The sequence below is a fragment of the Labeo rohita genome, chromosome 18, assembly GCF_022985175.1.
Source record: "Labeo rohita strain BAU-BD-2019 chromosome 18, IGBB_LRoh.1.0, whole genome shotgun sequence".
Lineage (NCBI taxonomy): Eukaryota > Metazoa > Chordata > Actinopteri > Cypriniformes > Cyprinidae > Labeo > Labeo rohita.
In genome coordinates this window covers 20,173,761-20,186,362 of record NC_066886.1, presented here as the reverse complement: position 1 = coordinate 20,186,362, position 12,602 = coordinate 20,173,761, and the positions used below count along the sequence as shown (strand labels likewise).

The window sequence follows — 12,602 nt, the reverse complement described above, 5'->3', positions numbered from 1 at the left end:
GGACAGTCTGGTCTGTCACCATAGCAAATTTGGAGTCTCTAACAAAATCCCTTTAGTGCCACTAACTGTCCAAGTTTTTACTTATGTTTATGCTAATAACTTAAAACGTAAGATCTAGAACCCTGATAGCACATGTACATCTCAGAGATGTTTATCTGACGTCTGCATTTACATCTGGAAGATGTATTTTTTTGATGTTTTCTCATCTCCAATACGTCTATAGGACATTTTCTATCAGATGTCAAATAGACGTCTATTAGATGTCTTTAAGATGTTTATGATTTAGAGTGTATGTAAAACTGATATCTTACAGACGTCTGTCAGATGTTTGTACACAGCAGATTCTTTCCAGATCAAGTGATCTTTAACAGACATCTTGCAGACATGCGTGTGCTATCTGGGAAGCAAAATTCCATGGCTCATACCGAGTCAAACGGACACCAAAATTTAAAAATCGTACGGTCAAATTTTTCCGTTATTTTTAATAGTTCCTCCTAGACAGTTTGTCTGATTTTGCCAAAACTGGCTAAGATCATCTTTAGACCATGCTGGCAAAATGTTATGGAATTCAAGTTGATTAGTCAAACCATTCTCGTATAATGTTTGAACGAATTTGGTGAAGAGCATGCAAAATGGATGTGAGACTATATCTCTGCAATGGTTTGGCGTATTGAGAAAAAAACTTGGTGTGTGCTATAACAACCATGACCTGAGGCTACCTGCACTAGTGGTCAGGAAATATGAAAAATGTCTATTTTTGCTGATACCTTCTGAATGGTTTGGCCAAAAATCACAAAACTGGTCTGATTAGATTTGGTGCAGCATGCTGAGTCAAATTAAATTTCCTATGTTAGCCATTTTGGGCGCCTGCCATTTTGACTTTTGTCGTAAAATGCTATATTTTACGAACACATCAGCCTATCATTACAAAACTTGGTATGTGTCTTCGGCACCATGCTTTGACAGTTCCCAAAAAGTTTTGTGGCAGTGCCACCTTGTGGTCGTTTTGATTAAATTAAACTTTTGATTAAATTGGCCTATTGTAATGAAACTGGTCTCAAAATATTCGCTGGGTCATGCCGAGAACATAAATACCAAAACGTACTTTTTCTTAATCCTCCTAGACCATTGGTCTAATTTTCACCAAATTTGACTAGGATCATCTTTAGACCGTGCTTGCAAAACATTATGGATTTTGTGTCGATATACAAACCGGTTATCGTTTAACGCATCAACAAATTTGCTGGAATGATGCCAAACTGTGTCTGAGACTGGTCAAAAAGTTGGTCAAAAGTAATAAACCATTCATTAAGCATTAATATGGATTTTTTTTTTTTTTTTTTTTTAATGCTAATAACCTGCATTAGCCTATTGTAATTAAACTGGTCTCAAAATATTCCTTGAGTAATGGCAAGGAAATAGATACCATTTTTGCCATAGCTGGCCGAAATTCCTGTTCGCCATTTTGATTTATGTTGAAAATCTACTTTTTCAAACTCATTCTAGATCGTTCGTCCAATTTTCACCAAAATCTAGTCAGATCATCTTCAGACTGTGCTGACAAAACTTTATGGATTTTGTGTCGATAGATGAAACTGTTTTTGTATAGTGCCGCAATTACCCTAATTAATATACAGTGAAAATAAAGGGAATAGAATAATTTAATTAATATTTTATATGAATTAAAAACAACTATTTGAAAATCATTTACAATGATAAATGAAAAACAAAAAATGTTGTACTAAAAACACAAAAACAATATTGTTGTAATGGCATTCTTCAGCTTAAAGGGATAGTTCACTGTCCCTTCTTCATTTGTGTTCTGAAGATGAACAAAGGTCTTAGGTGTTTGGAACGACATGAGAGTGAGTAATTAATGACAGAATTTTAATTTTTGGGTGAACTATCCTTTTAAGTTTGAAAGTGTTGTCATATGTAAGCTGTGGAATTACCACAGTGTTATGTGGCAAGCCATAAAAAATGCGAAAAATGTGCTTCTTTGAGTTAAATATGGCTTAACTGGCCGTTATTTGCAGCATTATTATTTCACATTTGGTACAATGTGTACATTCAGCCGCACCACACATGAAAATCTTAAAGGTCGAGAAAGAATTGGCTGCTTAATTGCATAGTTAGTAGAGCCTTATGGAGAATGAAACTGACAATACAGAAAACACAAATGAGCAGGTTTTCTCTGGTCCCATGCTTTTTGCTCTCCAAGTAATAATCAAACAGTCATTAAATGAGACTGAAGTGCTTTTGCAAGAAATATCACAATTTATTCTTAGAAACGCTTAATATACTTTTTCTTTTTTTCATTTGCAGGCACATGGGTGACATTTGGAGGACAGATTTCAGATGAAGTAAGTGAGAATTTTTCTGCTTTCTTCACTGCACTTACCTGAAGCAATGAAAGTATGAAACTGTTAAAATCAGAGCATAGTGAAAATAACAGCAAGAGTGACAAGAAAAGCCTGCAGATGGCAAATAAGTGTGTGTGAGCACACATGATGCAAGAGCCCCTGACATTTTGTTCTAGAAGTTGTGTAAAACACACAAGCACACAGCTGCAGATGTTGTGGAAGGGACAGTCGCGTCAAACTAGAGGACAAGTGAGGATGATAATTTGCTTCTGAGGGCATGTAAGTTTATATAAAACAGCCTGCTGTCCTTCTGCCTCGATGGAAGGGTTAAAATGTCCCCAGTCTCTGCGGTCAAACAGCCCTTTCCTTTCTGTGCTGGTTGTCAAGAGATAGAGCATGAAATGTTGGAATCGTCACCCTGTCCTAAACACACGCACACACACAGTTTTCAGCTCCCCTCGGCAGCAGAATGACTCAGCGTCCTGTCGGCTAAGTCGATTTGACTGGACTCCTAGCGTAGAGTGACAGGGCAGTTTGTTTCTCTGCCATCGTAAGGGATTTGCTTTCTCTGAGGCACTGGGGTGTCAGAGGGCAACATCTGAATCAGGACTTTATGTTAGCACTTTGTGTGAGTAACACTCTTGGAGTGTGGGGAAGCAGTAGGAGGAGGATTAAAGGAAGTGTTAAGAGGCTTCTGTTAAATGAACTAGAGTTGACGTTTGTATTAAATGTGAGGCTACGGACTGTGAAAACTGCTCTTCTCTCAGTTCCTCTTGTACAGATGATCACACAGTGCTGTGATTTGAACACCAGCATTTATATTTGAGTTTTATTTAATAACCTTACTGAAAACAAGGAATGCAATAGATAATTCAAAACAGTATGTTTTTGCGACAGGTCAGATGCATTTTTTTGAGTGTTATAATACGTCTATAGGATGTTTCCTATCAGATGTCAAATACACATCTATTAGATGTCTTTAAGATGTTTATAATTTAGATTGTATGTAAAACTGACATCTTACAGACATCTGTCAGATGTTTGTACACAGCAGATGCTTTCCAGATCAAGTGATATTTAACAGACATCTTGCAGACGTACACGTGCTGTCTGCCCAGATGTCAGTTTTACATACATTCTAAATATTAAAGACATCTAATAGACGTCTATTTGACATCTGATAGGAAACGTCCCATAGACGATGAGCAAACACTCAACTAAAAACACACTAAAAAATACGCCTTGCAGATGTCAAATAGATGTCTTTGAGATGTATGTTTGCTATCAGGGTGGGTAGGTAGTACTTCAACTTACAGTTGAGAGCAAAAGTTTACATACACCTTGCAGAATCTGCAAAATTATTTTACCAAAATAAGAGGGATCATACAAAATACATGTTATTTTTTTTGTTTAGTACTGACACGAATAAAGGGGGGTGAAAACTTTTTGAATTTGAAGATCAGGGTAAATTTAACTTATTTTGTCTTATGTGGAAACATGTAAGTAGCTTCTGAAAAAGCAGTACTAAAGGAAAAAAAAAATAGGCAAAATAAAAAAATGTACACATCTTCATTCTGTTCAAAAGTTTACACCCCTGACTCTTAATGGAACGTTTTTCCTTTTGAAACATCAGCGAGCATTTGAACCTTCCGTAATAGTTGCATATGAGTTGTCCTCAGCGTGAAAGATGTACCTCAAAATCTGTCATTTTTTCAAAAAATAAAAAATTGTATACTTTTTAAGCACAAAAGCTCATGTAGCACAGGCTCTGGGATGTGCGTCCATGATAAAATAATTAACATTTTGGAGATCCTGTAAACTTTTGACCTCAGCTGTATAATATTGCAGATCGATTTTATTTATTTTGTCTTATTAATCATACCAAATGAATGCATTCATTTGACAGGACCAGTTAATTCACATAGTTTCATTATAAAGTCATAATTAAATCAAAACCAAATTTTGAGAGTAAATTCGGATGATATGTGCTGTATGAATTAAATGGCAAATGAAAAATACATTTTCTTTTGTGACACTGACTTTAGGGTTTTCTGCCTTTGTTAGGTTCTGAAAATTTCAGAAAATAGCAATATTGTGTGAATAAAACTTTTGTTAAGAGGAGAAAGTGTCCTGAAAAGAAGGTTACTTGTTAGTACAGACAATATTCAATCCACCCCTGCTAGACAGTTTAATCATTAGAGAGTCACACCTGTTACTTACAGTTTCCAATCCCAAACACGGGCTGTGTTATGTTTACATAACACATTACCCTTGACTAGTTGCAGCCTATATCAGCAAAATCATCACATAATGTTCTTGATCATTAAACTTTCCACATCTTTAATCTTCCGTGAAAGTATTTGGCATTTTTCCATGGCTCTTCCTCCCTTTCTTCTTTTCTACTTTCTGCTGAAGGTCACCTTCTTGGCTAAGCAGCTCTGTATTGATGAGCTGGGAGATTTGTTGAACTTGACAGAAAAAAAAAAAAAAAAAGTTTAATTACACTAAGTTTAGAGCTCCTTTAATGGCATTTCTTAAGAAAACTTTTGCGAGTTCAAAGCTAAGAATAAGCAGACAGAAAGTCAAACGCATTTACATTACTACTCTTAAATGTTACATTACCGTACACTGACAAGTAAGGTGAATATCTAAAACCTTATGCTCTTCTATCTTCTGTATTTAATTTTTAAAAAAGCTTTTATTCCTTTATCAAGTGGTTTGCTTTTGCCCCCTTTTATGCTGATTCATCAAGTGATTTAGGCTTGAGGGAAAGCATGAGAGACTCAGAAGGCAGGAGAACAATCAAATAAGCCTCCACATACACCCATACTTATGCAAATATGCACACATACTCATATAAACATATTCACCCAAAACCCACTCTCACCCTGCAGATTTTGCTGCATATTCGCTTGTAGCCTACTGAACAACAAAACACACGCACAAAAAAGGTTAATGGTCTCTTGCAGCCCCTGTGAGACTTACCAAGGACACCCAAGAACCTGCTAGATGTCTACAGGATTTCTGTAACTGCTTAAAATGCAATCAAACCTAAACAACGTAGGGTGGCCGTTGGCTAAAATATGCAATTGATACATACAGTAAGTTTTAAAAAGTGTAAATATCTCTTAATATTTTTATATGTGAAATAATTGGCCTGGCCTTGTTGAAATTTACAATAGCACCAAACATTTTCACTTCATATAGGTAAATATGGAAGGAAGCTGGTGTAAAACAGTGATAATACTTGGTACCTTCAATGAGACTTTTTAGATTAAAAATTTCATTTCAGTGTCATTTTGGGGGTTTGCAATGTTTTAAGCCAAAATGCCTGCAATTATAATAAACCATTTGCAAGGAACACCCTTAGGGAAAAAATGCATTTCTATGTATAATAATACATTTAAACTCTGAGAAAAAGACAGTTCATATTATGAAGACATGGGGCCTTATCATACAGCCGGCACGATGTGGTGCCAGGCGCAACGCAAGTGTTTTTTGCCTACGCATTTTCACGTCTTGCACCACGTTGTTTAACCCTTTAACTGTCACTGTCCGCTCTGTGGGATGCCTATGTTTACTTCATCATATTGCAAATAAATTCTAATCTAATCATGACAAACTATATATCGTTGGGAAGGTCTAAGACTCCTAAATAGATATTTTACCACTCTTTTGTGTTACAAATTATGTAGGAAAAGTAATAGATTAATTTATGACAAGAGTGCACCTTAGAAATATACATCATAACATGAGTTCTGACCTTTGTCACAAAAATACTTTCTTCATTGCTTTTTTCCCTATCACACAATAGAAATCTTAAGAAATTATATATCAACTGAAAACTTAAAATCTCAAAATTCATCCTTTGAAAATCATTTTAAAATCAGACTTTGCTTTACCATGGAAATTGTACATCAAATCATATTACAAAATGTTTTGTTCATGAATTATAAAAATTTAACATTGGATAGTGCATTTTCATGTCTATGTTCAAGATAGAGAGTGACAGTTAAAAGGTTAAATAGCCAATACATTTGCGCCCGTTTGTGTGCCCATGGGTGTGCTGGTCTGAAAACGAGATGTGTTCAGGTGCATTGTTAGCGTGTTTCTATTTTGAGGCAACTGAAATAGACTGCGCCATTGACCAACTGAAACCTGGTCTAAAGTTTTTTGTTTGTTTTTTTTGTTTTTTTTTAAAGAGCGCTAAATATGCACCTATAGGCAGGTGCACGACACACATATACTCTGCTTTTTACGCACACAGGGATGCGCAGCAGCACACAAACATGCCAAATATTAAAATCTGAAAGGATTACAATGTAAAAGATCATTATTATGTACATATATATAAAAATGCCTATATGGATAGTCAGTCACTTTCTTATGCGCGCCGTTTTTTCGGTTTCACTTTCGCTTTTGAAAACGATCATGTTCAGCAAGGAGGGAAGAGGATGGAAAGGGGGTGCGGTGTTCAACCTTTGTTCTTGCAAATACCGCTGTGTAAATAGCAAATCTGCCAGGGTGTGAGCACAACTGGCTCTTAAAGGGAATGGGATATGAGACTCTGATTGGTTTAATGCACATTACACCCAAAACACACCCATGACTCGTTAAGATAATAGGGACAACCCTTTTAGACTGTGCACCGGGCGCACAGACCATTTTTCCCGTCCTTAAACTAGCAAAAGTAGAATCGGACACCCCCTAAGTGTGCCTGTGGCGTGCGCTTTAGACCATGTGCTTTAGACAATGCGCTTAGATTGTTAAAACAGGGCCCATGGTGTTTAGTCATGTTAAGCAGCTGGTTTTTATATTGTTACTGTTCTAAGCCAGAAGCTTAGAAAGATGGCAATATATCAATTATTAGTCAATAGTTAATTATTAAAAAAAAAAGAGAGAGAGAGAGATTCAGAATCAATTGAATGAATGTACAGCTCTGGAAAAAAAATTAGGAGACCGCTGAAGAATGATCACTTTCTCGTTTTACTATTTATAGGTATGTGTTTGAGTATTTTGTTATATTCTATAAACTACTGACAACATTTCTTCCAAATTCCAGATTCTGTCATTTACATAATTTATTTGCAGAAAATGATCACTGGTTAAAACAACAAAAACAATGCGGTGTATTCAGACCTCAAGTAATACAAGAAAAAGTTTGTATTCATTTTTTTAACAACACAATACTAATGTTTTAGCTTAGGAAGAGTTCAAAAATCAGTATTTGATGGAATAACCCTGATTTTTGTTAAAAACTGGTTTATTGAGTTTTCTTTTCAATGGTCTTTTCAAAGGTTCTTTTCTTTACAAACCTAAAACCCACCCCTGGTAAACTTCAATAATATAGAAATAAAACACAAACACAGAATCTAGTTACCAAATAAATACAATATAAATGAGGGAATAGATAAAAAAGACAATACAGGTTCACAAAGAAGATAAAAAATGTTGACAGTATCAAAAGCAGCATGCCATATAATCACAGTCTTAGTATGGGATCTGTGTATACGTAAGATTGAGAGTTCAATTGATATAATGTCCAGCAAAGACGCAGTCAGTGTTTGTCTGTCCATTGTATGCGGAGGATGGAATAATACTGATCATCAATCACAGCTTTCATGCGTCTTGTTTTGCTCTCCAACAGTCTTTCACATTGCTGTTGGGTGACTTTATGCCACCCCCAGTGCACAAATTCAAGCAACGTGGCTTTGTTTGATGGTTTGTGACCATCCATCTTCCTCCTGATCACATACCAAAGGTTTTCAGTGGGGTTCAGGTCTGGAGATTGGGCTGGTCATGACAGGGTCTTGATCTGGTGGTCCTCCGTCAACACCTTAATTGACCTGGCTGTGTGGAATGGAACATTGTCCTGCTGGAAAAAAACAATCCTCAGTGTTGGGAAACACTGGGCAGAATGAAGCAAGTTTTTTCTTCCAGGACAACCATGTATGTGGCTTGATTCATGTGCCCTTCACAAAGACGAATGTGCCCGATTCCAGCCTTGCTGATGCACCACCAGATTATCATTGATCCTCCACCAAATTTTACAGTGGGTGCGAGATTCTGTGGCTTGTGGGCCTCTCCAAGTCTTCATCTAACCATTAGACGACCAGATGTTGTGCATAGCAGAAAATTTGACTTATCAGAGAAGATAAGTCCTCACCTCTATCCTCTATGTTCCAATCCTTCTAGTATTTTGCAAACTTCAGTCTGGTTCTTCTTTGCTCCTCATTGATGAAGGGCTTTTTTTTTTAGCTTTGCCCTGTCCCTATAAGTCTGTTTCGTACCATCCTTGTAGTGCACTTTAGCCCAGCTGCTGTTTACAATTCTTATTAGGTCTCCTGATGTCATCCTATGATTGTTGAGTGACATTCAAATAAATTGATGGTCATCCCAGTCAGCAGGGAGATATTTTGACCCTCTGCTGGTCTGTAGCTTTGTTGTCCGTAATGTCTACAGCTTGATCTTGTTCTTATGAACCAGTTTTTTTTTTTCAATTTTAAGGATGGAAGCAACCTGACACTCACTGTATCCATCTGTGAGTAAAGCCACAATTGAACCCTTCTTTTCTTCACTCAGAAACCTTTCTTTTCACCTCTTTTGCCATGGTCGATAGTTATTGTTTGATTTCAGATACTTTTGAGATACTACTAGCACTGTTTTTGCCACCTAGATGGGCCAAATGCAAGAGGATAGTGATGACCACAGCAGTGGTTTTTATACTTTTTCTTATTAAATAAGATATGGATGAGGTGATCACCTAATCAGTACTTTAGTAAACAGAATGAGGTGTGCCTGTGTTGGTTATTAATTACTCACCCTCTTTTCGTTCCAAACCCGTAAGACCTTCGTCCATATTTTTGATGAAATCCAAGAGCTTTCTAACCCTGCATAGACAACAGAACTACCATGTTCAAGGACCAAAAAAATAATAAATTATTGAAATGAAATTATTTAATAAAGTCATTATTTTTTTCTTTGTACACAAAAAGTATTCTCGTAGCTTCATAAATTATGTAGCTACATCTATTATGATGGCTGCGACATATATAGGTTGACCCTTCTATCTCTAGTTTTATATGTGTGTGTGTCTTCCAGGTGGCGGAGCAGCTGATGACTATCGCGTATGAGAGTGGGGTGAACCTTTTTGACACCGCAGAGGTGTATGCTGCTGGAAAGTGAGTATGATTCAGCGTTAACAAGATTAACCATAATTCACTTTACTTCATGAGTCATTATTAACATCTCTATCTGTTACAGAGCTGAAGTCATACTGGGAAACATCATCAAAAAAAAGGGCTGGAGGTATGGTTGAGTTGTATGTATGTCAAGCACACCTGTGTAACTGTAATACAAGATAAAGGAGGTACAAACAAAAAAAATGAGTGGAACTAAAGCTTTTATTCTCTTTGTAGTACTTGCTGTAGCTGCTGGCTCTGGCATTGGTTACATGTCGGTACTTACAGACACTTTTGATGGAGACTTTGCTCTCTGGGATCCTGTTTAGTTTGTATCACTAATCAATGCCAGCAGATGAGTACATCCTAGTGAGGTCTGTTGCCATAGCAACAGATGACAACCCACTGTGATCACCATGACTTCTGGAATGACAGTGCTTTTGCTGACTATGAAAACTATGAAAAATTACTCAGCTGATTTGTCACTTGAAGCGAGATTTATCATTCACTGTGAGATTCACAGCAGTTTGCACATTAGCTGGAGGAAAGAGTTAGAAAAGAAAAGTTGGAAGTATTTGTTAGCCTGCTATTTTTTTTTTTTTTTTAAAGTTGTATTGGAAATTATATGTGGTTTGTTCCCAGACGTAACTATGATTTGAGGGGGCATTAATGTACAACATACAAATGATGTTGAGAATAATTGCATATACATGAAGGCAGCAATAACTCAGCAAGAAACCAATTATCATCTGGAAAATAAAAAGTGACATAACTCCCAACAGTTCAAGCAGTTGGTTAAAAAGAAATAATTATTATATTATTTTGGTAACACTTTGCAATAAGGTGTCAGTCAAACACAACATGTGATCCCTGATAGCACACATCCCAGATATGCAAGATGTCTGTTAAAGATCACTTGATCTGGAAAGCATCTGCTGTGTACAAACCTCTGGCAGACGTCTGTAAGATGTCAGTTTTACATACATTCTAAATCAGAAACATCTTAAAGACATCTAATAGACATCGATTTGACATCTGATAGGCGTCTCCATGGTGTATCCCTGATAGCACAGGTACATCTCGGAGACGTCTAATTGACTTCTCCATTTACATCTGCAAGACATGTTTTTTAGATTGTTTGCTCATCTGCAATACGTCTATAGAACATTTCCTATCAGATGTCAAATAGACGTTTATTAGATGTCTTTAAGATGTTTATGATTTAGAATGTATGTAAAACTGATATCTTAGAGATGTCTGTCAGATGTTTGTACACAGAATATGCTTTCCAGATCAAGGGATCTTTAACAGACATCTTGCAGAAGTATGTGTGCTGTCTGGGATTTTAATAATGCATTCGTAAATGCTGAAATTAACTTTAAAGACTGATTAATGCTATAGAAATACTGTTCATTCTTAGTTAACTAATGTAGTTAACTAATGTTAACTAATGAAAGTTATTGTAAAGTGTTACCATTATTTCCAGTTTATTTGCCTCATCTGCAAGATCAAGTTAAGTGCACTGAATTATGGGAAACATACTTTAAATTTAAATTTGTTGACTTGAAACATATTGCAAACTTTTAATTACATACTTTTAATTACTTTTTGATTACTTTTCTAAATTTCTAATTTTTTCAACTGTTAATCATTTTGAAACATTTAAACCAGGCAGAGTTAGCCTTACAGTAGCGTTCAACACTGATTACTGTCAGACCTTCAAAATCCTTTATCACTTGAATTAAGAATCACTTATTATAAGTAAGGGATAATATACATCTTTATTTTGCGATAGCAACTGGCTGAATGTACATTATCCCTCTTATTACACAGCTGCTTGATAGATTATTAGATGTTTTGTGTCAGAATTATTAGACACGAAACACTGATCTGAGTTGAAATATTTGAACGCAAAGCTTTCATGAAGAAATCAGTTGCTAGCAAATGGCAAGTTCAAGCTAGACATTTTAGGGATACAGTGCAGTCATACCAGTTTTCTTACACAACATTTCACCACATAAATAATTAAGTAGTAGTACTAGTTTGTTAGTTATCTTATAATCCATTACAATGTAATGGATTATAAGATAAAAAAAAAAAAAAAAAAAATGGCAGTAGCTGCGTTTGTATGAAACAATAGAGCAAGTCCACGATACCCGGATGACAGAATTAAGAAATTGTCCACATAATACTGAATTAAGCTTTAATATTTTATTAGCTAACAAAACGCAAAGCTTCCGCCAAGAAAAATGATCAAGCATATAGCACTGACTTTTTTTTTTTACTTATATTTTTGGGCTTTTTATGCCTTTTATTGTGATAGGACAGTAGAGAGATGACAGGAAAGAGCTGGGAGGATAGAGGGGAGCAGGGTCGGCAAAGGCTCTCAAGACGGGAATCGAACTTGGGTCACCGTGAGCCCAGTTGTGCTATATGTCATAACAAGATCATAATATAAATAACATTATAACAAGAAATAGCTATGATACTGGGTTTGAAATCAAATGTTTGCATAGTTATGACAGAAAACACTAGCATCTAACAATGCCTTGGAAAAAAAAATCTTAAAAAATAAAGTTTATGCATAAACCCAAATAGGAAATAAAACAGTTATCGAATAAGCATGTGTCCTGTTCTGTGTCCTAAAAACATTGAAACATTTGTGTCTCATTTTAGAGCAGTCAGTGCAATTTAAAAGAAGTCAATTAAATCTGTAAGTGGGGGTGGGTGTGTGAAAAAATTCAGATGTAATCCCCTTTGTAATCACTGGCATTTTTAAAAAGTAACTGTAATTTAATTACATATTTTTTCTCAGTAACTGTAACTAATTACAATTACATGTATTTTGTAATTAAATTACGTAATTCCGTTACATGTAACTAGTTACTCCCCAACACTGCATATAAGTTTTCATAAATTGGCTTCTGAGTAAGCTTGAATATACTGAGCAACCTTAACTAGATTTATTTTTTTAAAGTAATATTAACATGTTTACAAATTTACAGTTAGTATACGTAAGTTAGTATAGTATATAAGATTTAATACTTTTGTTCAGCAA

General features: G+C 35.7%; 1 protein-coding gene across 3 annotated transcripts in view; it reads left to right on the top strand.

Moving 5' to 3' along the window:
• The window catches only part of kcnab1a (potassium voltage-gated channel subfamily A regulatory beta subunit 1a), a 127,949-nt gene that overhangs the window by 90,831 nt on the left and 24,516 nt on the right, over positions 1-12,602 (top strand). For all 3 annotated transcript variants that reach the window (XM_051135551.1, XM_051135553.1, XM_051135552.1), the window contains exons 3-5: positions 2,326-2,363; positions 9,465-9,544; positions 9,627-9,671. In XM_051135551.1, coding sequence (XP_050991508.1) covers positions 2,326-2,363; positions 9,465-9,544; positions 9,627-9,671 — 163 coding nt within the window. The remainder of the gene's footprint in view (positions 1-2,325; positions 2,364-9,464; positions 9,545-9,626; positions 9,672-12,602) is intronic.